Source organism: Chiloscyllium plagiosum, unplaced genomic scaffold, assembly GCF_037043375.1.
Source record: "Chiloscyllium plagiosum isolate Xiang-an unplaced genomic scaffold, Cpla_swu_hap1 HiC_scaffold_34, whole genome shotgun sequence".
Lineage (NCBI taxonomy): Eukaryota > Metazoa > Chordata > Chondrichthyes > Orectolobiformes > Hemiscylliidae > Chiloscyllium > Chiloscyllium plagiosum.
In genome coordinates, this window is record NW_028270172.1 from 46,309,734 (window position 1) to 46,336,217 (window position 26,484).

The following is a 26,484-nucleotide window of genomic DNA, read 5'->3' on the forward strand; positions in this document are numbered from 1 at the left end:
TGAAGGGATAATCAGTGTATTTACTTAAGTTGCTTTTTGAGAGAATTCTTTGATATGGTTTTTCGCATCCCCTGCTTGATGATATCACTGTTATATGCCTGGAATTGCCTTTGACTTTGCGCTAGATTCAGTTTAATGTGATGAACAGAGAAATCTCCAGCACAAAGATTGCTGGATCTTTGTGGGCAACTTTTTTGGGGGTTAACACCAACAACTGTAGCTTCACTGCTACCTGCAAAATTATAAAGCAATTTGAGTATATTGAGATTCATTTTGTGTTGTTCCTTGGTCCAGTTTTGTTTTGTCTTCTAAATTGATGTCAAGTGATGTAGAAAAACGCAACAGAATAACTTCAGATTTTGCAGCAGATTTGTAAAATATGTAGCTATGCCACTTAAAGGAATCCCAACTTCATGGAAAGGAGCACTGAATGTTTGGATTTAATGTCATCGGATCAAGCACAACATTTTCCTGTAATTAAGCAGAAAATCTTAACTATTCTTAACGTTCCGTTTAACAATTCAGTGCAATGTGTCCATTAGACAATTATTTCAGGCCACCTCTATGTAACATTTTGAATTATGTTGCCTGAATTTGCTTTTAACAACATTTCTGCAAGGTTCAATCCATTCTTTTCTTTTTTATTTTCATTTTCTTAACAGCTGCAAGAGAATCAAACTGATTACCACAGTATTTGCTAGTGCAGAATCTGTCTTTTGCTGTCTTAAGTAAATAGTTTCTCTTGGAACTAATGAGCTATCCTAGTAAGAAGTCTGAACCAACTCACTTTGAATAATTTAGCCTTCAGCCCCGATGTGTTTTACCTCACTCACTGCATGTACAGCAATTTACACATTCTTCCTCAGTCTAGGTAAAGATGCTTTTCTTGGATATATTAATGACCATAAATATATATATATCCCCTAGTTCAAAACTCTTCCACACAGTATTTTTAAAACATGCAGCGTATCCTCTCTTTTTTTGCTCTAGAGACTAGAGCCTGATATTTATGAGGAGGCAGGAAATGTACCAGGGTGACTATTAGTTGCTGGGAAAATCAAGTGTGGGAAAAGTAGAGATCCTGCAGAAACGGACAGCATGATCTAATTTAATGTTTAGTACTCTGCTATACTGTGGCCATCCAATCTTTTATTGTGTACCTATGTATAATGCACATTTGTAGCTTTATTTAGATATAGCCCAAGGCAACTTTGTTTAGAACTTTGGTTTCTTTAATTAAGCCTCAAATTCCAAACTGTTTTGTACAAAATGTAGTTTTAAAACTGCACCTGCTGATGGCCATTAAAATGCACAACCAGAGCTGCGATATTCAGTTATTTGCATTTGGCATATTTTATGTCAACAACCTCAATCTAATCAAGGTGCCAAACCTTTGCTGGAGCACACTGAATATTTACTTCAAAATTTGGATGAAATCTGATTGGGACCTGTATGAATCTTGCTTTACTTTAATAATTCTATTACTTTTGTACTGGTATGATGTGATCAAATGTCTGGTTTCACTTACTTCACAGTTTGCATGTCACCTTCAGTGTGTGCTTTCCGAGACAAATATGTGTCGCTTCTATTAACCTTTTTTTGTAGATTTTAAAATAGCGTAATGAGGTGCCATTTGGCCTGTTTTGGTTCCCTGAAAGAACTGTCTACTTTGCTCCATTCCTCTCCCTCCTTGACAGGCGATTTCTTCCATTTTTTTCAATGTGAGATTGGCATTCAGTTGCAGCAGGCAGTGAGGAAAGCTAATGGCATGCTGGCCCTCATAGCGAGAGGATTTGAGTATCAAGAGTTAAGGGTGTCTTGCTGCATTTATACAGGGCTTTCGTGAGGCCACGCCTTTAATATTATGTGCTGTTTTGGTCTCCTACTCTGAGGAAAGACCTTCTTGTTATTGAGGGAGTCTAGCAGAGCTTCACCAGACTGATTCCTGTGATGACAGGGTCGACTTATGAGGCAATATTGGATTGACTGGGCTTGTATTTACTGAAATTTAGAAGAATGAGGGATGATCTCATAGAAACATATGAGATCTTGATGGGACTGAACAGGCTAGATGCAGGAAAAATGTTGCTGATCTGGATGTAGGTTTGCTCGCTGAGCTGAAAGGTTCAGTTCCAGACGTTTGGTCACCTTACTAGGTAACCTCTTCAGTGGGCCTCCAGCCATTTCCTGTGATAGAGTTCCGGTTGGAATGTCATGCTTCTCGACACGCACAAGAATTCCTAGAAGCATGGCATTCCAACCAGAACTCGATCAACAAACACATTGAGTTAGACCCCATCTACTACCCCCGAGGGTGGAAAAAAAAGGAAGTGACTCCACCACAGGAAATGACATGACCAACTCCAAGAGCCCCAAACATATAAATAGAAAGAAGGACTTATCAGCAGTGCTTCACCCAAGGCCCACTGAAGATGTTACCTAGTAGAGTGATGAAACGTCTGGAAATGAATCTTCCCGCTCAGCGAGCAAATGTACATCCAGGACCTCAACTTGGGCTACAAATCTTCTCAAAACTTGCTAAGAATGTTGCTGATGTTTGGGAATTCCAGAACTAGGAGTCACAGTCTAAGAATAAGGGGCAAGCCATCCAGAACTGAGATGAGGAAAAAAATTCTTCACTCAGTTATGAACCTGTGGAATTCTCTCCTACAGGAAGTTTTTGGGGCCAGTTCATTAGATATGTTCAAGAGAGAGCTGGACTTGGTCCTTGCAGCTAAAGGGATCAAGGGGTATTGAGAATGCATGATAAGCCATGATCGAACTGAATGGTGGTGCAGACTCGAGGGGCTGAATAGTCTATTTCTGCAGCTATTTTCTGTTCCTGTGTTTCCTTTTTAAAGACTGTTTTGTATTCTGTTTTCACTTGTTGTTAGAGTTTCTCATGCTCTGAAAATAAATGTTCTATATGTTAGAATTAAGTTCATTAGCTATTCACTAATTAGTGGAAGTAATTTTTCCCAATCTTAATTTGATCAATCATTTTAAATACATTTCTTTACAAAAGTCTTTGATTTGAAGAAATGTGCACCAGTTTCTCTAGTCTCCCACATTAGTGAAATTCTGCACCCTGGTAGCTTCTTAGTTGAACTCCTTCTGCAAAAGGCAAGGCAAGGCAATTACAACTGTCTTCAGCCAGATGTTCAAAGTGGATGATCTGTCTCTGCCACCTTTGCAATGATGAAGATTGACAGTTTTCAGCCAATTGACTAGCTCAACATTACCTCAAGAATCAGGTAATAAAGCAGAGACTATGGGCCCTGATATTATCCTGATTATAATGTTGAAAACCTTTGCTCCAGAATTAGTCCTGCCTCTAAGTAAGCCACTCATCTACCTAACATTGTAAAACAAAATGCATGTGTGTGTCCTAAAGACAGGCATCTGCCCAAAAACGTAGAAAATTGCCCGGGTATGTCCTGAACATACCAAGCAAGATATCCAAAATGGCCAATTTGTGCCTCTCAGTTTACTCTTGATAAATAGCAAAATTATGTAAGGCATAATCAAAGTGCTTTCAACTAGCACTTGCCCAATAATAATCAGCTCACTGATGCACAATCTGGGTTCTCGACCACAATACAGCCTTGATCTAAACATGGATCGAACTGCTGAATTCTGGAGATGATGTAAGAGTGATATCCCCTGATGTCAAGGCAACATTTAAAAGTGTGGGATCTGGGACCCCTAGTAAAACTGAGTCAGTAAGAATCAGGGAGGGGTGAATATCCACTGGTTGGTGTCATTAGAGGTCAAGTATCAAATCTGAGGACATCATTACAGGAAATCCTGAGGATGCTGTAGTGTTCTAGGTTCAGTTGTCTTGAGCTGATTTACCAAAGACTTTCTCTCCATCAGAAGGCCAAAAATGGGGATGCTCGCTTTAATTGTAGTACCTGTGTTCAGTGTCATTTGTGACTCCTTGGACAATGAAGTAGAAAATGTAGTAATGAGACAGATCGTGTCCGCATACATCAGTGCTTGTGTAATGTTCCTAGGGGGCTACCATTGGCAAAAATCTTAACCAGAAATGCTGTATAGATATTGTAGCAATGAATACCATCAATAAGACACAATGCAGAATTCACCAAGGCTCCTTAGGCACTACCTTCCAAACCCTTGTCCATTACCATCTAGAAGGACAAGGATGGAAATATCATCAGCTGCAAGTTTTCTTCCAAGCCACTATGGAAATGTTTAACGTTTCATCATTGTTTTGGAACTCAGTTCCCAAAGCCTTAGGGGTGCACCTAAACAAATTTTCTGCATGAGTTCAAGACAGCAATTCACCACTACATTATCAAGGCCAACGAGGGATCAACAATCATTGGTAGCCCAATCAATGACGCACGTATCCCATGAATGAATTAAAAGACAGGTCAGAACTTGCAAATTTTGTAGTGACTAACTAGCTGATGATTTGAAGCTGTAGTGTCAACTGTAAGTCAATCAAAAGTTTGATAGAATACTTTTCATTTGCTTAGATGAGTGTAATTCAACAGGACTAATTTATAATCCCTACAGTGTGAGAACAGGTCATTCAGCCCAACAAGTCCACACCAATCCTCTGAAGAGGATACGCCTACACTGTCCCTGTGTCCCTGCATCTTCCATGGCTGACACATCTAACCTACGCATCCCTGAACACGATGGGTAATTTAGTATGGTCAATCCACCTAACTTGTACATCTTTGGACTGTGGGAGAAAGCCGGAGCACCTGATGGAAACCCATGCAGACACAGGTAGAATGTGCAAAGTCCACACAAGCAGTCTCCTGAGGGTGGAATTGAAACTGGGTTCCAGGTGCTGTGAGGCAGCAGTGCTAACCACTGAGTCACCATGCTGCCCTAACGTGAAGCTCAGTGCCACTCAGATCAGAACAACCTGCTTGATTGGCACCCCATCCACCACTGTGACCGCAGTGTACTCTCAAAACAAATTTAAAACTCTTAGGAACCCTTTACAGACAGCACCTTCTAAACCTGCTGCGTCCTAAGCAATCATTTATCATTGATTTAATTGTCTTTGTTTTCTGTGGCTGCTTGATAAGATTGAGTATCCAGCGTACATTACGTAGTTTCTAAATTGTCATTTTAGACTTGTATATCTGACTTCCTATTTGTCTTCTGTGTATACCTTTGTAATACTTCAATATATGGCACTTACTAATGTTCCAGACAATGTATTGTCTATCGATTTATATGCATGAAATTTCATCTGACATTCAGCTGTTTTAACTTACTTGACTTCCAAATGGGTTCAGTAGGCCATTTTAAAGTATTTAACTGCATGGTGCATTTGTGGATTGGTTGATGTTGCACAGCATGCACAAGTGTTTGAAAGTTTGCGATCAGAGCCTCTACTATTTCCTGTCTGGAAGCATGCAATATTGTAAGACCCATATCTATCTGATCAGATGTGTATTTATTTCTACATCAGTTGCTTTGTCCTTGGGTGCTGTTCATCCTTTTCTTCCCCCCCCCCCCCCCCCCCCCCCCCCGTTTCTCATACGCTGTCCTTGCATGAATCTCTACGTCAGTTATTCTGTTTCCCTCTTTTGCCTCTCCTCCCTCTCTCTATGTGCATCACCTTTGTGTCCCCATCCCTTTTTTCCTGTGTGCCATTTATCCTCCCTCTGTATCCTTCTCTCTTCGTCCCCATCATTCTCTCTCTCACTGTCATTCTCTCTGGTGCTCTCTCGTTCGTGTTCACTTGCTCGCTGGCACTCTCTCTCTTGTTGCTTCTGTCTCTTGCTCTCTCTCTCTGCCCCTGTCTCTCTTGCAGGCTCGCTCGCGCTCTCCCTGGTGTTGTGGCACTCGTGCTGTCTCTAGCGTGTGCTCTCTCTCTGGCATTCTCACACTCTTTCTAGCACTCTTGCTTGCTCTCTCTCTCGTGCTCTTGCTCTGTCTTTTTGTTTCTCTGTCGCGTGCGTGTGCTCTCTCTGTCTCTGTCTGTGTCTCTCTCTTGCACTTGCTGTCTCTCCCTCTCTCTCTCGTCTTGCACTTACTGTCTCGCTCTCTCTCACACTTGCTATCTCTCTCTCTCGTTCCCCCCCACCGCCCTCGCACCGGATTAGGTGCTTTTTGAACAAAATACAATGTATCTGAAAAATACAAATTCACCCCATAGACTTATATGTGTATGGGAGTATCTGAATGTGCGCGTGTGCTTGATAGAGTGTATACACAAGTGTGACTGAATATATACCTGTGAGAGACGGAGGGTGGGGAGGAATGTGTGAAATAGTGTGTAAAAGTGTGTGTATGTGCGCCTGCAACCCCATTCTAAGAGATTAAAAACTTAACAGCCATCTAGGTTTGTTCAATGTATACATCAGTTGTATGACACTTTGACCTTTGATTATTAATTCTGCATCCTATGATCCTGTCCACTGGCTATCTAGTGAAGAAGCCACGTCTGAACATTCATTTATTTTTGGCCTATGTATTATGTTCCTTTATTTGATTTGACATTGTATTCATGTTTTGAGGTTCAGATTCTACACAGAATAATGATTTTTCAATCTGGTTAATAAGCTTGCTTTGTTTCACAGAGGTCCAAGACCCTTGTGGAGTTGCTGCTTAATTTTCACACTCTTGTATATAAGTATACAACACAAAGGGGGGATTTTGGCCTCTTAGATCTGCCACAGTTCTCTGGAAATGCAATCTAGTTTGCTCAACTTTCTCAATTTACAGTTATGTTCCAGTGATGACTGATTAATGGCTGGTAGTGCGTTTGCCACTAAGTAAGTATGCTACCGCTATGTTATGAAAGCTGCAACAATTTCACTATTTCAAGTTCAACAATTTGTTTGTCTTAGTTTTTTTTCTAAAATCTTTTACAAGCATTAAAGACATATTTTAAGAGCTTTACTATCCAGTTTGTTCCCTGACAATATGTGTGTTTAAATTACAGCTGTAGAATTACTGCACAGTGAGCGGTTCCTATGTTATTCTGTGAAATACAGCCTTGAAGTTACAGCATGAAGTCTCAATCTGCTTTAAATTCGATACAGATTGTAACACTTGATTTGCGCTTGTGTTTAATGTCCATATGAAATAAAAATTACTTCATACTGCTAAATTTTCAATGTATATGCATCCAGTGGTACAGATCCCCCTAAATACCAGATCTTGATCAATTCTTAGGCTAGCGTCAGGCCATGAATAATATTTAATGTGTTGAGTTTTTGTTAACTTTTGGAGTATTATGTACAGTTCTGGTGGTCCTGCCAAACAAGGACATTGTTAAATCGGAGAGGATTCAGAAAAGATTTTCCAAGATGTTGCCAGGACTGGAGGGTTTGAGTAATAAGAAAAGGCTGACTCGGCTGGAACTTTCTTTTACGAGAGCATAGGAGGTTGAGGGGTGACCGCAAAAGGTTTATAAAATCGTGGAGGGCATAGATAAGATGAATAGCAAAAGTCTTTTCCCTAGAATGGGGAGTTCAAAACTAGGTGACATATTAAGATTAAGAGGAGAAATATTTAATCGGGACCTGAGCGGCAACTTTTTCCACACAGGGTGGCTAGTGTATGCAACTGCCAGAGGAAGTGGTAGATGCATCTACATTTACAACATTTTATAGAATTCCTGCAATGTGGAAACAGGCCCTTTGGTCCAAGAAGTCCACACCGATCCTCCAAAGAGTATCCCATTCAGACCCATTCCCCTACTCTATTACTCTACATGTCCCCTGACTAATACACCTTACATGCACATCCCTGGACACTGTGGGTAATTTAGCATGGCCAATTCACCTAACCTGCACATCTTTGGAGTGTGGGAGGAAACCCAGCAGACATGGAGAGCATGTGCAAACTCCACACACACGGTCGCCTGAGGCTGGAATCGAATCCGGGTCTGTGTCACTGTGAGGCAGCAGTGCTAACCACTGAGCCACTGTACCGTCCATTTAAAAGACATTTGGATAGGTACATGAATAAGAAAGGTTTAGAGGAACATAAGGCAAATGGGACTACTTTACTTTTTGAAACTTAGTCAGCATGAACTAGTTGGGCCAAAGGGCCTTTCTGTGCTGTATGAATCTATATGACTATGTACGTAGATTCATAGAGTCATGTAGCAAGGAAACAGAGCCTTTGGTCCAACTAGTTTACACTGATATAACAACCACTAAAGGTGCGCTGTATCCCAATTTCCTGTACTTGTCCAATATCCTTGAATGTTACAGTATTTGAAGTGCTCATCTGAGTATTTTTCTAATGGTTGTAAGGTTTCTGGCCTCCACAGCAATCCTAAGTGCACTCCAGATTCCCCCCATATGCCGAATGAAAATGTTTTTTTCCAAAATCCCCTCTGAATCTCCTGCCCCTTACCCAAAAACTGCCCTCTTGTGATTGACTCCTCGACCGAGGGGAACAGCTGCTCTCTATCCACCCTGTCGTACCCCTCATAATCTTTACAACTCAGCTGTGCGTGCACTCCCCCCAACCCAATCTAGTCCCACCTGCTAGCACCTGGCCCATATCCCTCCAAAGCCTTCCTATTCATATACCCATCCTGATGCCTTTTAAATGTTGCAATTGTACTAGCCTCCAGCACTTCCTCTGGCAGCTTATGTTTACTGACTTTTGGGATCTGTGAATATTTACCCCACGATCCCTCTGTTCTTGTAATCTACTCAGTGTCCTGCCATTCATTAAATACTTCCTAATCTTGTTTATTCTTCCAAAGTGCATCAGAGTTAAATACCATCTGGCACTGCTGTGCCCAGCTCTCAATATGATTAGAGGATCTGATATGATGGCACACTGCTGTGTATATTTTAGGTGACTTTTAACTGACGAATATATATTTAAATGGAGGAGAGGCAGGAACTGTTTCCAGAATTTTTCCTCCTAAGGTGTAGTTTGTATCCTAGCCTGTATACAAATGTATGCTAGAATTTCATATGAAATACAATTCATGATTAAACATTATCCTTGTGTTTTTATTATAGATGGTAGTTCTGGGAGTATAATGCACCCCAAAAGAAATCTAATAAGTTGTTTATTTTACAATCAACCTTTAATTGTGATTAGACATAATTGTTACTAGTAAAACCGACTATAATTAAAGGCAAAATTACCAGTGTAGTATTGATTTGATGGTGATATACAATATTTAACTTATCAAGTTGAATAACCTTTCACCGACCTTTTCACAGATGTTATTTCAAATATAGTTGCACTGACGTTGAACATTCACACGTTGATATGGTTCTCTGTTGTAGGAGGATGTGAGCTGGACTTGGCCCGGTTTTATCAGCTGATCAATGACATGGGCGGCATGCAACAAGTGACTGACCTCAAGAAGTGGAATAAGTTAGCAGACATGCTGCGAATTCCTAAAACTGCACAGGACAGGCTGGCCAAGTTGCAAGAGGCCTACTGTCAGTTCCTACTCTCCTATGACTCCCTTTCCCAGGAAGAGCACAAGAAGCTGGAGAAAGAGGTATTGATGGAAAAAGAGAACCTGGAGAAGAGGAAAGGGCCCTTGGAAGCACATTCGGACAGCACGTACAAGTCTCAGTCACTGCCCAGGTTTGAGCCAAAAAATGGGCTGGTAAATGGTGTGGTGCATAAAAATGGCTTCCGGAATAAGCTTAAAGAAATAGACACTGAATTGAAAACAGGCAGGCGGCGATTGTTTGCTCAGGAAAAGAAGGAGAGTGAAGATGACGAAGTTCTCAGTGATTTGTACAAGTGTATATATAAGGTGTGTACATTCACAAAAATCTGCATCCTAAATCATTTGCATTATAATGCAAGAGGTCACTGCACATGATTGACATTTATAAACTGAAGGTATGCTGACACCTAATCCTGTCCCTCCCTTTGTTATCACAAACTGAATGTTTCAAGAGAATAGTTATCCATTTAATCAAGTTAGGTTCATTAGCATCCTCTGACGATCATGTCCTTGTAAATAACAGTAACAAACATTGCATTAGCATTAATGAAATTGACAAAATCTGTGATGCTTTTCTAGAAAAACATTAGTGGTATGGCTGGAAAATTCAGAATTAGTTGATGTCTTGCTTTGGAACATATTCAAGATGACATTTAATGCTGATATTTAATACCGATGTCTATATAAGGACATAAAACGTAGGCCATTCAATCCATCGAGTCTGCTCAGCCATTCAATGTGATCGTGCCAGATCTGATCATCTTCAGCTCCACTTGCCTGTTTTTTCCTCATAATCTTTGATTCTCTTACTGATTGATTAAAAATTTGTTCATCTCAGTCTTGAAGGTACTTAATGACCCAGTCTCAACAATCCTCTGTAGGAAAAAAATTGCACAGATTCACAACTGAGAGAGAAATTCCTTCTCATCTCTAACTTAAATGTGCACTCCCTTATTCTAAGGTTAAGCGTTCTGGTCATAGGCTCTGCAACAAGGAGAAATAACCTTTTTGCATCTACCCTGACGAGTCCTCTCAGCATCTTGTATATTTCAGTGAGGTTGCCTGTCATTCTTCTGAATGCCATTAGTTGTAAACTCAAGTTACTCAACCTATCCTCAAAACTCTCTCCATACCTGGTATCAGCTTAGTGAACCTTCTCTGGACTGCCTCCAATGCCAGAATTTCTTTCCTTAGATCGGAGACCTAAAACTGTTCAGTGTTGCAGCTGTGGTCCAACTAGCGCCTTGCACAATTTTAACAAAACTTCCCTACTTAGATATTCCAATCCCTTTGAAATAAAGTGATATTTCATTTGCCTTGCCTATTACTCACTTGGATGCTAGCTGGTTGTGAATTCATGGTGAGGACTCCCAAATCCCTCTGATCTGTACATATCGTTCTGCTATAATATGTGTTTCGTTAATGCGAATTTGCTGTAATGCGATCGATGAATTGGGGATGCTGTTTGTACAGCACAAACTTCTAAAATGTGCGCTGGCTGTAACGCAATTACATTGGCAACACTTCAAGTGCTGTTTCTAAAGTGCGACTTTTGTATAACACGGGGTTATATGAGAATGCAACCATCATGTTATAGAAGAACTACTTGTAGCTTTCTGCAGTCTTTCCCTCCATTTAAATAATATTCACCACCACCTCTTCCTACAAAAGTGCATAGCTTCACATTTCAACACAATATTCCAGAACTCAAGAGGGCTAAGCTTTTGCCCGCTTTCTTAAACTATCTGCATCCCTCTGCAGATTTTCTTGTCATCCTCACCACTTGTCTTCCCACCTACCTTTGTGTCATCCATAAACTTGGCTATAGTACATTCACTTTTCTCTTAAAGTCAATACATATGTGGCCACAACATTGATCCTTGTGGCACACTACTAGTTACACAATACTATCCTGAAAATGCCCTCAGAAACAAAAATAGAAATTTCTTGGACACCTCAGCAGGTCTGGCAACATCTGTGGAGAGAAAGCAGAGTTAAAGTTTTGCGAACTGATTGTGGCTAGGGAAAAGTTAGTGAAGATTGGATGACGTGAGCGGGGAGGATAAGGAGCAAACAATAGCTGGAAATTGAGCCCAGAAAGACAAAAAAATGAGTAAGGTAGACAAAGGATTAGGTAAAGGTGCCAATGTCCATGAATTCAAACCTGTTTCTTTCGCACCCGATCTGAGAGCTGTGCATTTATTTTTTTTAATGTTGTTGACCCTGTACTAATTAAGAGTCATAGAATCCCTACAATGCAGAAAGAGGCCATTTGACCTATCTAATCTTTACTGACCCTCCAAAGAGCATCCCATTCAGACCTGGTCCTGCTCTTCTTAATAATGATCCAAGAACTGGCCTGTAGGTTCTTGTTTTCTGCCTCTTTTTCCCTTCTTGAACAGACAAGTTCCATGAGTGTTTTTCCAACCCACTAGAACCCGCCTGGAATCAAGTGAGTTCCGGAATGTTTCAAACAACGTCGTCTTTATCTCTGCAGCTACTGACCATTGGGCATATTTTCCCCAGCCCACTTTTGACAACCCTTTCTCCGTTCCTATGTAATTTTCTTGTTAAAGTTAAAGACACTAGATTTAGCCCTGAATCACTGTCTGTCAAACTAAATTTGACGTTCTACCATCTTGTGATTGCTCCCCTAGAGAACACCTAACTACCCAAATCTGTTAATTCCACATAACTAAATCTAAAATAGCCTGTCCCAAGGTTGTGCAATGTATTGCTCTCAGATACTACCCTTTATGCATTCTGTGAATTCACCTTCTATGTTAGTCGTGTCCAGTCAATATGCAGATTAAAATCATCCGTGACAATTCTTACAAGCCTCCATTATTTCCTGATTTGTGCTTCGTCCTACAGTGAGGCAACTCTTCAGGGGCCTCTTGACAGCTGCCACCTGTGTCATCTTTCCTTCACTATTCGTTATTTTCACCCAAATGATTTCCATAACATGATCTACACTGCTGCACTGATGCCTTCCATTCTGAGAATGCGACCTTAAATCCTCCTTGTGCATTCTTCATGAATGTTAAATACCCTTGAATATTGAGTTCCTAGTCCTTGTCATCCTACAACTGCATCTGAATAATTGCTACCAACTTAATTTTTAGTTGCGCAGTCACACCTATTTCATTCCAAGTTCTACATGCATTTAGATGATGAGCCTTAAGTTTTGACTTTTTACCATTATTTCTCTCTCTAGTTCTAAATCCTATTGCACTCTTTCACATATGTTTTATACCCTTCCTGTTGCACTTTGATTTTCATTCGCCTCTTTACTGCCCTGTACTACTGTGCTCTAGTTTCATTTTGATTTTTTTAAACTTCGCTTCAATTAAACCCTCTCTCCCACTAATTAGTTTGAAGCCCTAATTAACTAATTTGCCAGGACATTGGTTCAAATGAAGCCCGCCTCGACAAAACAGCTCTCTTCCCTCATGCTATTGCCGCATGCCGATTCCCTTGATACCCCTCTATTCTTAATTGTCCTGTTCTAATATGCACTTGCATCACGTAGTAGTCTGGTGATTATTACCTCTGTGGCTCTACTTAGCTCTGAGTTGCTTGGTGAAAGTGAGGACTGCAGATGCTGGAGATCAGAGCTGAAAAATGTGTTGCTGGAAAAGCGCAGCAGGTTAGGCAGCATCCAAGGAGCAGGAGAATCGACGTTTCGGGCATAAGCCCTTCTTCAGAAATCTTCTGAGTTGCTTGTGTAACCATGAGTGAGACAGCAATGGAGTTTCAGAATTCAGATTTGCTGTTTATAGTCAGGGGTTTTCCCTCAGCAGAACCTTTTTTCTCGTCAAACCTATGTGGTTAGTACTCACATGGAATTGAATCCTTCCCCTTCCCCTTCCACTCGTAAGTTCCTCCACAGTCCACCAATGCTGTCCTGAACCTTGGCACCAGGTCAGAAACAGTGTTTTGCACTCTGCCTTTGCTGAAGAGAATTGTATTTATTTCCCTAACTCTACTATTCCTATTACTATTTTCCTTTTTCTTTTCACCTCTCACATGAATGATGTGCTGTACCAAGATGCTGTAGTCTTATCACAGTCTATGCCCTTATCCACTTTGGGATCAAAACCCCTGATTAAAACAGCAAATTCTGGAACTGCAATGCTGTCTCACTCATGGTTACACCGTTGTGTCCCTGATTGTAGTTCAGATGTGATGTGATTAATTTAAGGGATGTGACTGAACCTGGAATAGCGTCCTGGTTCCTCTCCTGTTCCTGATACTTTACCAGTCTGCAGCTTGGATTCCAGTTCATTGTACAGCCATTACTTGCTGCAGATGTGGTCACTGTGGATTGCACTGGTATCCACCAGCTTCCACCTACTGCAGCTGCAGTACATTGCTTGTCCAGTCATCTCTATCTACTTAATTACTTTGTTAAATATTTAAGAACTGAATTTTCTAACTGTTCTAGCTGTTATAATGTGTCTTGATCAAAGGTTACATGGAAAAAAAATACCCTCTGTGCAGCTGCCTGTATTTCAGTGGCATGGACTTCGGGGCTCTGGCAGGTAGAAACTGATTGAAGGGACTTTCCTGCTGCTGGATTTTATTTTATCTCCCACTGATACTGTTCTCTTATGAAGGTGTGCTTTTCTGTTAATGAAGCTGCTGACCGCACACCACACGCACGCACGCACGCACACACACACACCCTGTTTGCGAAGCTGCAGACCCTGCTCTTTTGTGCTGTTTCAGAAGCACTACATGCACCTCTTTTGCTCATTTCGGTGCTGGTGACTATTCTCCTGTATAACACTTACTCTCACCTTTCAACACAAAGCATAATTTGGCTGCATTTTTGGCAGCGAAGAAACAGTTCTTGTATAAAAGTGAGTGAGCCCCCTTTCGGTCATGGCTGACCATAGGTTGCATCCTCGTTGTTTTGGCTTTCTGCTTCCCTGAAGCAACATTGCTTGTGACTGAAGAGACCAATGCTGGAGTGACAGTCCCGGTCACATCTGTCTGCTGCAGCGCTCACTAGCTTTTTTTCCCGTTTTGAGGTGTTGGTTCAGGGTACTTCTCCATCTCGTGTGGTTAGCTGCAAGCCTTTTCCAGAACTCCGTAATGATATCAAGCACCTTCATGTCCCTCATGCAGACGTCCTTGTAGCGCAGCTGGGGACACCCTGTGGGTCTCTTCCCGGATGCAAGCTCTCCATAGAGGATATCCTTTGGGATCAGGCCATACTCCATGCAGTGGACATGGCACAGCCAACACGCACTCTGCTCAGACAGCAGAGACTAAGTGCTGGGAAGGCCAGCCCGAGATAGAACCGCTGCTTTGGACACTCTTTGTCTTACCAGGATATACCTAGGATATGGCTGATACTCCTCAAATGGAAGGTGTTCAGTCTTCTCTCCTGTCTGGCATATGTAGCTCACGTTTCACTGCCGTACAGCAGTGTGCTTATGATGCAGGCATTGTAGACTGACATTTTCGTCTTCATTGTCAGCTTGGGATTTGTCCATACTCGTATCGTGAGGCGAGCAAAGGTTGAGGCTGCTTTCCTGCTCCTCTTATTGATCCCTCTGTCCAGAGAGGCTGTCACTGAGGGACAAGCCAAAATACATAAACTGATGGACGACATTGAGTTTGTAGTCGTCGATGGTGATGACCGGTAGTGCCTCTGTGTCCTGTCCCAGGGCGCTCATCATCTTCAGACTGATAATCAGCCCAAAATCCTTACAAGCATGAGAGATGCGATCTGTCAGTAACTGGAGTTCCTGCTGGATATGTGTTGCAACTGCAGCATCATCGGCAAACAGCATGTCCTTCATGAATGTTGCGGTTACTTTTGTCTTGGCTCTAACACAGGCCAGGTTGAAGAGCCTGCCATCTGATGTAGTGTGTAAGTAAATCCCCTTTGTTGCGGTGCCAAAGGCATGTTTCAGGAGCATAACAAAAAAAATTCCCAAAGGGTGTGGGAGCGAGGATGCAGCCTTGTTTAACGCCGCTGTCGATGTCAAAGACTCTCAGCTGCTGTTGAACTGCACTGTCCCCTTCATGTTACATGCTCAGCAGTTTCGGTGGGCAGTCGATATTCAGGAGAACTTTGAAAAGGCTGTTTCTGCTGACCAGGTTGAGTGCCTTGATCAGGTCGATGAAAGCGAGATACAGAGGCATTTTCTGTTCTCTGCACTTATGCAGTTGTTGAAGGGAGGAGATCATGTGTAGTGTTGATCTTTTAGCTCGGAAGCTGCACTGTTACTCTGGAGTAGATATCCAAGTTGTGTTCAACCCACCTCTCCATCTGCTGGCCATTTTCTGTGATTATTTCCCCAGTAAAGGATTTGAGGAGGGCTGTCTTGCTCTGAGTTGGTCCTCGTGCCGCCTTGATGCTTGTGTATTTTCCCCTAATGTTCCCCATTATAGCAGCCATCTGAATTTCCTCACTTAACTGTGTCCAGTACTTGTTAGTGCAATGCCTGGCAGTCTGCTGAGCCTTGTTCCTGGCAGCCCTGAGAATCTGCAGGTTCTTCCTGCTAGCTGACCGCTTGTACTCTGCTTGGGTGACACGCCTGGCTTCAATGATAGGGGTCATCTTGGTTGCCTCAGTCTCAAACCAGTCATGTGTCTTGCAGGTCGTCTTCCCAAAGATACTCCGGGATGTGTGGTACATGGTATTCCGCGAGATTTCCCACTTCTCTGTGGTGGGGTCTCCGTGTTGCGAGGCGCTGATTTCTCTCTCAAAAGCCTTTGAGAACAGTTGCATAAGGTCTGGCTGGGACATATTGAAGATGTTGATGCGCAGGTTCCCCTGTTGCTTAGTGCGATGGAATCTCTTAACAGTGAAGCTGACTCTGTGCTCTCTGGGCTCATTAGCGCCCTTTCTCAGACAATAAAGCATGTAGACCTTTTCTTTTAGTGAACCCGCCTCTACCCACCTTGTATCCTAGAGGTTGGCTATGTCCACGTTGAGTCTCTTGGACATATAAAAGTAAGCCTGCTGAATATCTAATGATCTCATCAGTTTGTACCAAGAGCAATGAGCATGCCAGTGAATTAAGAAATATTCTGTCTTGAGTTCTTTTGGGGAGGGAAGATTAATTTTACAACCCTTGTGTAAAAGAGAGATGTTCGTGCCTCCAGATAGCTGCAGCATTGACTCCCTAACATTCTACTGTGTAAAGTGAAAATTACAATTGCACTGATGCTCAAGTAACCCATTTCTTCTCAATTTTGTCTTAATACTTTTTGGTACCTGCACCGTCCACCAACTTTTGGCACCTTTTCCTTCTTTCATCTTCCCTTCTGTAAGCCATTAGTGTAGTTATACAAAAAGGTACTTAGATTTTGTGTATTATTTCTCCTCGTTCCCATTAGCTATAGAAATAATTTGTGCAAAAATGCTAATTACCTTAGAAGTTGAGCCCTCAAGTAGAAATAATTCCAATTTAGCAGTTTGTGTTTTAGGCCTTTCTGGTTTCTAACTTGTGTGATGATCATGAATGGAAAGTTGCTTAGCAAGAATGAAGAATAATTCTAACCTAAATCTCAACATGAGAATGGTTTGTCTGCTGCTTTAGAATTGGTGTTGTCACTAGTTCCAGAAAGATGGAGAAACTTTGCAGTTTATTGATGTGGTTTTCTGCCAGTCTGTTGGCTTTTGACTTCATCCAAGTATCCCATTTGAAAAGTAGAAAATTATAAGCTCTTTTACAATCATTCAGTCTCCTAATCGGAATTACTAGTATTGACCATTTCTGAATGTCAAACATCATTTTCACTTACTTTCTCACATATTCGTACTGCTACCTGTGCCACACCTCTTGCTGTTGCTGGCTCAATGGTAAAGCTATCATATAGCTAACTTTTGGAATCAGAAAAGCAAGCTTTGTTATTATATCTGTAATATGTGTTTGTGAAACTAGTTAGCATTTCCATTCCTGCTTGCATGCCCTCCAACTGCTTTGGAAGGTTTGCATGTGTAGATGTCAGTTGGACAATGAACTGGCATTGTGAGCTCTGGTACTCTGTGAATTCCTGCTTTAAAATTGGGCAACATATCTGGCACTTAGTGATCTAGTTCACAAGCAATCAGCTAGTATTTGGTACTTTAACAAAATGAATAAACAATCAAAATTCTGTCTGCATTTTCTGAAGTTCATGATGTTTACAGTTTTTCAGTTTATTAATTGTTCAGAAATTGACAATTTATGGACTGATAATAGTATTGTAAGCACTGCACCATTTGCAATCAACAATTTCCTTGTCAGACTTTTGGCTATAAAATTTGGTTGTCTAACTTAACAGCAAGATTTCTACTTGAATATTCTGTTTAAACTGATTGCGAGCTAGGTAATTTGAATTCAAGCAGACTTATCCAGCACAGATATAGGAATACAGGTTGTTCTGCTTTAGCGTGCATTTTGTCAATGCGAATTTGCTGTAACGTGATTGACGAATAGGGGATGCTGTTTCTAAAGCAGAAACCTTTAAAACGTGTTGGCGATAACGCGATCCCATCACCAACACTTCAGTGTTATTTGTATTGGGTGATTCTTATACACTGCAGGATTGCACAGGATATCGTGCTTTAGAAGAAATGACTACATACATTGGAATGAAAAGAGATTCAATTTTGTAAAGCTAACATAAAAATGTAATGTATGTAGAATCTGAAAAGGTTCGCCTATAACAATATGTTTTCACCTAAAGTAACTTAACACTGCAAAGTTTTTTTAAAAAATCAAATTTTGTCAATATAGCATCTTCATACTCTTGATGTCAAAACATTTTGCATCCAAGGAATGACTTATTAGAAGTGTTGACGTAATAACAGTCCATCTGGTTTATTTTTAAAAGTATTATTACTTTTAATCTGTTTTTTTTCTGAAAACCACAGTTTCATGATTTGGCTAACCACAGAAGACCATTATCAGCTTTGTGGTTAAGTAGTGCTGCCACTATTATAAATTGCATCAATCACTTTAATGTTATCTGTGTGCAGCATGTAGCCTGGTTTATTAAAAGCAAGATACTGCAGCTGCTGGAAATGTGAAGTAAAAACAGTGCTGAAAGTACTCAGCAGGTCTGACAGCAAGTGTGAAGAAAGAAATAGTCAGTGTTTTCAGTCAAATAAACTTTAGAATTGAAGGAAGTGTGGAAGTATGCTGAGTTTTATGTCAGTGAAAAGGGGAACGTGGAAGAAGAACAAAAGGCAGTGTTTGGGTTATAGGAGAGACTGGAAGACATTAATTGAGAAAGGTCCCCTAGAACAAAAGGCAAAGGGAATGTTACTGATTGTAATAAAGATACAATTATTCATCTGATAATAAGCAAAATGTTATTTGACAGAATGTAAATTCCAGAATATACAAGAATTTTGAAAATGGAGTTAATAGTAATTGTCTTTTCCCTGAGATGGAAGATTTCAAGACTAGGGGGTCCACTTTTTAAGGGAAGGAGAGAGATTTAAAAAAGACATGAGGCAAATCTTTTACATAGAGGGTGGGTGGTTCGCATGTTGCATGAATGTCCTGAGTAAGTGGTGGATGCACGTATAATTATAATGTTTAAATGACATTTGGATAGATACATGAATAGGAAAGGTTTGGATATGGGCCAAGAGCAGGCAGGTGAGACTAATTTAGTTTGGGATTATGTTCGACATGAATTGGTTGGACCGAAGGGTCTGTTTGCGTGCTGTATGAATCTATGACTTTAGTGCTGTATGATGAATAATATTTAAAGCCAATCATGAAAGTGGGGGTGGTTGGGTGTGAAATAACCTCATAGCGACCAGTATCCCGTCATCACGTCACCATTTATTTACATGCTGAGTGTTTTTGGCACTGATCCATGTCCCTCAGAGCCTGTGCATCTCTGTCAGCCAAGGCTTTCTCATTGGACCAGACTAACAGCCTGATTCAGGGAATTCATTCTATGAGTTCCACCTGGCTGACCTCTTTACAATCACTCTATCCCTCCCCCTCTGAGCCTGAGGATATAGGCTGTGTTTTTTCTTGTAGTCCCTCCTGCGGTGTTTTAACACCGGCTAAGATTCCTCTAATTCTGCCTCTGATACTGGTCGCGTGTAATGTACAGTATCTCGCCTCTTGCTCCTGGAGCGTCTTAGAAGAAATTAGTTCTCCTCTTCAGGCTGTCGAAGCGATGACATCTGCTGTGCCCATCTCCAATTGAGGTGTCTTCAACGTTTGATGGAGAGGGAGGATCCATGGTTTCCGGAATGGTTTGAAAGGCAGTAGAGGAGCCAGGTGCATTTTGTTTTCATATTGTTGGTGAGTTTGCAGCTTTTGTGCGGTCCATGTGCTTGGGACCATGTGGAAACTTTAAAGGAACACTGGCCCTTAAAGAGTTAAACCTCACTTCTAGTCTGTTCTTGCTCCTATGAAACTCATGTTTAGCACCTACAATGAAATTCTTGTGCAAGCAAATCTGCCTTTTATCTAATAGCAGATGGATTGGTGCCACCCCAGTTGTGTATGACAAAGTCCCTGGGCAGGGGCCAGCTACGCTTGGACAACTCAGAGAAGCTGGATGGGAGTTAATTGGCCTTTATCCATGCCTTACCCATTGCCTTACAGCCTGCTAAAACATGTCTGTGATTGGTAAATATCTATGCAAATTAAGGAGTGCTGAAAGCATAGGAGCACTCAATTGGATGTATCACTGTACAAGTGCAACTGCTCTCTATTGTTTTGGTGGAACAGCTGGCATGGGCATTGAGCTGTTCCCCTTCTGCACAAGTTAAATAATGTATATATGCTGTATGTATGTGGAGTCTGAGTGTTCAGTCTAACTGGTGACTTCGACTGTTGCACTTACCTTAACTTTATAAGTCGCTGGACCTGACCTCACATTGACCATGCTTCATATCCATCTAGGACCATTCCCCATAGTTCCTATACTAAACTTGATCCCCTGAAGTAAACTGTTTGTCTCATTTAGTAGAGTTTTGTATCTGGCATTGGAGTTCCTAATGCCGTTTTACCCTCTCCCTCCCCAGGTCTGGGAAAATCAGATATAAACTGATGCAAAGTTTTCACCCCATTAGCAACTCTGCTGGAGCTATTTCCTGTAGTTCCATGAGGGATGGTCCTGTAATCAAATAGGAACTGGGACAGTTTGGTGTCTAGTGAAGCTATAAGCTGTTTCTTTAACCCTGCTTCTTTAACCCTACACATTCTGCCAGACCATTGGATGATGGATGGAATGGAGCTGTCCTTAGGTGACTAATACCGTTCAATTTTAGGAAATACTCAAATGCCTGCTGATAAATGATGACCCATTATCTGTGACCAACACGTCTGTAAATCTGTGTATTGCAAAAGATGCATGCAGTTTTTCTTCTGTTGTCCCTGTCTTTGACAAATGAACTCTGTGCATGTCCAGCCACAATGAATAAGTACATTGAGCCCATGAAAGAAACTGCATAGTTGAAGTGTAACCAAGTCCAATATTTACTTGGCCATTCCCTTGAATATGGGAATGCTGTGTTTGGTGTTTTTTTTTGTCTTTGGTGGTACTCTGGCACTGTCCCACGAATTTGGCTATGTCAGTGTCCAATCCTGGCTACCGACATTTTTTTTGGATAATCCTGGTGGAGTTCAGCCAGTATCTGGTGGTGCCCTTTGCTTGGGCCAATCATTCTTGCTCCTCATAATAATACACTGTCCTCTACTGTGATCTGGTCTCTCCAGGTCCAAAGAGATTTCAATTCTGGTCACGATGGCCCTTTGGTTTCCACCATCAATACCAGCTGTTTCAGTTTTGCCAGTACGGGGTCTTTCTGCATCCAAAGTCTGCTATTGTCAGCTGTGACCGAAAGTGTGTCCTGAAAATTGAAGACCATTGCAGACTCTTCTAGTGATGGTACCACTGCTGGTGTATGTGCTACTTGTGACATGTTCCAACTTGGAAAAAATGCACTTGGGTATTTGTGCCTACCGCTGAATTCGCCCTGAAGCTATGGGTGGCACTACTTTGTCCTCTTTAAGTAGACGTATCAGGGGTTTGCCGTCTGTAATTATTACAAAGTTCTGTCCGTAAAGATATTAGTGGATCTTCCTGACTTCCTACTCTCTTTAGACGTGTTTACGCTCTGCATTAGCTAAAGCTCTGGATGCATTGGCATTGGGCGTTCCTCTTCATTGGGCCACCTATGAGCTAGTGCCAATGCAGTATGGTGAATACCAGATCTCTCTCTCGGGATCATATTGTGTCAACACCTTTAAGTATGAAAGCTGTTTTCTTCATTTCCATGAGAGCTATAGCTTGGCTACACAACCATTTCCAAGGTTGACCCTTTCTGAAGAGTTGATGCAAAGCTGCCAGGATGGAGGCCAGGTTATATATGAACTTTTCGTAATAATTCACTAGCCCAAGGAAAGACCTAAGCTTCGGTAAAGATGTGGGAGCTGGAACACCTTTGATTGCCCTCAAGCGATCCTCTAACTGGCGTAACTCAGTCCACTTAACTCTGTGGCCCAAGTAGGCCACCGGGGTGCCAGGAACACATTTTTCCCTTCTAAGGCTATGCCCACTTGGGAGAAATGTCTAAGGACTATGTCCAAGTTCTCTAAATGCTCCTTATTGGTCTTTCGTCTTATTAGCATGTATCTGAATAAATGGCGTCCTGGAGTACACTTCTGAAATATTCTCCATTGTCCTCTGAAAAATTGCACAGGCTGACGATACAAAGTTTGTGAAAAGATTTGTAGCTCAGGTGCTTGTTGTTGTGGTTCTGTTCGCCGAGCTTGGAATTTGTGTTGCAGACGTTTCGTCCCCTATCTAGGTGACATCCTCAGTGCTTGGGAGCCTCCTGTGAAGCGCTTCTGTGATCTTTCCTCCGGCATTTGTAGTGGTTTGAATCTGCCGCTTCCGGTTGTCAGTTCCAGCTGTCCGTTGCAGTGGCCGGTATATTGGGTCCAGGTCGATGTGCTTATGCCGGAGGAAAGATCACAGAAGCGCTTCACAGGAGGCTCCCAAGCACTGAGGATGTCACCTAGACAGGGGATGAAACGTCTGCAACACAAATTCCCAGCTCGGCGAACAGAACCACAACAACAGGCTGACGATACCTCAAATGGCAGTCTTGTATATTGGTACAAACCTTTATGGGTATTAATTATAGTATCTTACTGCAGTTGCAAGTACACCAGGCTCATGTCCAGATTCGTGAAGGACAGCCCCCTGCCAGCAATGCATCTAAATCCACTTTGTGAGAGATTGGGTATTTATCCAGCTGTGGACAGCAGTTTACTGTTTGTTTATAATCCTACCCCCCCCCCCCCTCCCCCCCCAAAGGCAAGCCAACCTGCTAAACTCGAGAAACTCTATGACTGGTGCTGCCCATTCTGCAAACCAGACTGATTTGATGTTTCCTTCATTTTCTAGCCTTCTGATTTCTGCTTCTGCCTATAAGACAAATGGTACAAGACAGGCCTTGCAGAATAGTGGAATTACTTTCTGGTCAACGTGCAAGATGGCCTTGGCTCCTTTAATAGTCCCTAGACCTTCCTGGAAAACTTTTGGGTATTTAATTAGGACTTTACTCAAGCAGCCATTTTCTAATTGAAAAATGTTGAGGCAATATAGTTGAATATTTCTCAACAAATTTCACCCCATAAAGCTTGGGCCTGAGCTGTTTTACCACAATCAGTGGTAACCGAACCAGCTGCTTCTCATAAGGGTCCAGAACCGAAGTTCTACCCTTAGTCTGTAAAGGTTCCCCAGTACAGCTTCGCAGTCTAGCTGAGGTGTTGTGCCAAATTTGAGGATTAGAGTCCAGAGCGAATTTTGTTAAAGACTGGTTCTGCAATCACTGAAATAGCTGGGCCAGTACTGGCTTCCATTTAACCAGATGTTTATTTTGATTGGTTCTGATTTGGATGTTTGTTATGGAATTTAACTGTTGCAAACTAGACGTAGGTGGACGTTCCAGGGTGTGCAATTTCCTGAATACCGGCCTTAACTCAGTTTAAGTTGAGTGGGACTCTTTTTGCTGTCTCGAGTCTGCAAACTGGCAGCAACTACAATGGCTTGCCAGCCTGGATCGTGAAGAGAATTTGTTTGGCAAAGTTCATGGTTAGAAATAATTGAATTCACTGTTGAGCCTAGAAGATTTTAAAGTAGCTTGATTACTGTGTTGGCAGCTGAGTCACAATTGATGCTCCCTGTATCCTGAGTCTATTTTGATTTCAGTATATATTCATTTGCAGTATTAAAATTAAAATATTCATAATTTGTGTTTTATTAAATGATCCATGTATTAGATTTACCTTTAATATTAGATTTACCTCTATGGTAACATTTATCTCAGAGTCAAAAGACTTTGGGTTCCAAATGGAGAGATGAAGCCTGTTCTGACTATTTGCTGAAGTTCTGAGGCAGTTCTGCACTGCTGGAGATGCTGACTTTTGGATGAGATATCAAGCCTATGTGCCCCCTCTGTTATATGTAAAAAGCTAGTGTGCTCCCTCTGTTATATGTCAAAAGATTTCATGGCTCTGAAAAAAAGAGGTGTTCTGCCCAGGGTTCAAGTCAACAATTTTCTCTCAGCCACCATCACCAAAAAAGGTAGCTCAATTGGCAATTGCCATTTTTGCTTTTGGTGGGAATTTGCATGATACAAAGTGCCAGTTTCTTTAGCTATATAGCAAGTCACTGTTATTCATTGACTTCAAAGTGTTTAGGAAAGCCTGAGATTCTTTAACATGTGAAATTAACATTTTTAGAAATTTGCTTATGAATATGGACAAATAAGTAATTCACATTTAGTGGAAATGGTATTGACGGAGATGATAGGGCTTTTGCCTGCTAGCTGGAGATCCAGCAGGAGGTCTACCTCCCCTCTTTTAGGTTAACCCAGCATTGTCTCTGAATTGTGTAACTTGAGCACTTATCAATGTGTAACTCATCAATGGCAGTAAATTCCACCTAGATTCTGTTGCCCTGAAAATCTTTGTTGGATTTATTTCCTCCCTCTCCCCAACCTAGTACTTGTACTTGTGTGATAAATATGGGTTAAAGTAGGAATAGCTGCTACTAGATTCGAAGTTCCGTCTTGTTATTACAAAGGGAGCGTAACACTGTAAAATAAGACAATATTGATCATAGGTAATAATAACTGTACAAGTAACTAATGTTTTTAATGGAGAAACTTGTAAACTTGTTTGTTTAATTTTAGAGGATTTTTGTCCGAGATTTTTTTTTGTGTAGCACCTCTACTCCTATCCCCTGCTGCTCTATGATTTGAATGCCATCAATTAGATTCTTCACCAGTTCATAGCACTCTTTATCCTTTGCTAGATTCGTCCTCTGCCACCTTGAAAATGATTGATTATTGCTTTTCCTCCACAATACATTTCTGCAGAAGCATGATTCTGAGATTCTAATCTATCCCAATATGATCATTGCAGTTCCGTAAACAATATTTCCTCACATACCCTGATGAACTGTCACAGACTTTTAACCATTTTGTGGTTCAAGAATGTGCTACTGCTTGATGTGCATTTATTGCAGTACTATTGACTGTTGGTGTGATATCCAATTTAGATACATTGTGAGTATCCATTTTGCACCAAATGCAAAGCTAGCCTGTTTAACATCAATGCGGAGGTGACACCAATTCACTCCAAACTCCTTGCTGCACCTTCATTCTGAGACTGGCAGTACATAATATTGCTATTTCACTAAACAAATGAAATGGGTTTCCACATCTCTCGATTCCTTGCTAAGGATGCTCACCTGCCTGGATGTATTCCATATTGCTCTTAGTGTTGAAACTTGATACTCAATCTTCTGACCACTCCATTGATTGCCTCTGCCTTAATCGTTGTAAACCGTGATTATTCCAGAACTGGTAAGTCAAGGTCCCCTCACACGCACCTGTTTACCTCCATCTTCATATAGTTCTTAGTGCTCCAGTAAATTAGCTTCAGGATTTTCAATCTTTGTTTTTAAAAGCAAGATCTGAGGGTGGAGCCAGAGGGGCTCATACAGCATAGATTCCAGCAATAATGTGATTTTGTGTAGAAATGTATAGAAATGAGAACATGGGAATTTTGGAATTCTGGAAACACTCAGCAGGTCTACCAGCACCTGTGAAGAGTTAACATTTTGGGTCCAGTGACCCTTCTTCAGAATGCATGAAAATTTTGAGGCTGATATAGAGGACGTGTGCAGCAAGACTAGGAATTAGGCACTTGCATTCAGACTCCGGAATGAATGTTTTGCTCGTAACTTACAAATTTTAATAAAACTTTAAAGTTTTACGTTGGGATCTCTTAAATATTTGATGTAACTGGAAACTGGGACTGAGGCTACAAAATTGAGTTTGAAAGAGTGAAGATGCTTAGGAAATATTTGAAACAGACTATCCCTTGAGCGCATAAAATGGCACCTAATTAAAGAGAGCTCTTTGTTTTGGTGAAAGTGATTGTGGGTTACATTTAGGGAGCAGTGTGTTTTTAAAAATATCTTGGTAGCAGTCAGATGGACTGCACTGTTGTCTTCTAGTTCTGAGTGTTTCCATGTAACTGTCTTGATGAAATAATCTCTACATTGGAAATAGGAGCTGAAGTAGACTATTCAGACTCGAGCGAGCTACGCCATTCAGTGAGATTATAGCTGCTCTGTGTTTCGAGTTCCATCTTCCTATCTTCCTCGATAACCCTTGATTCCACTGTCTAACAAGAATTTATCTACTTCTGTCTTAACAATATTTGACCCTGACTCCTCCAATTTCTGACACCACCATAGTCAGTCAAATCTCAAATGGCAATGAAACAGACTACATGGGAGGTGGAATACCTGGAAAAAATGGTGCACAGCCTAGCTCTCAATGCCAGCAAAACCAAGGAACTCATTATTGACTTTCGATGGGATGTTAATCATGCCCCCCCACACATTAACAGCATAGAGGTGGAACGCGTGGAGAGTGTCAAGCTCCTGGGAGTAGTTATCCACAGCAAGCTTTCTTGGACTCTTCATGTGGACGCACTGGTTACAAAGGCCCAACAATGTCTCCTCTTCCTCAGGCAGCTGAG

At 41.4% G+C, this 26,484-nt stretch overlaps 1 protein-coding gene across 2 annotated transcripts in view; it reads left to right on the plus strand.

The window, feature by feature from the left end:
- jarid2b (jumonji and AT-rich interaction domain containing 2b) overlaps positions 1-26,484 on the plus strand; it is a 458,793-nt gene that overhangs the window by 383,383 nt on the left and 48,926 nt on the right. For both annotated transcript variants that reach the window (XM_043719074.2, XM_043719075.2), the window contains one exon: positions 9,258-9,742. In XM_043719074.2, the coding sequence (XP_043575009.2) occupies positions 9,258-9,742 (485 nt within the window). The remainder of the gene's footprint in view (positions 1-9,257; positions 9,743-26,484) is intronic.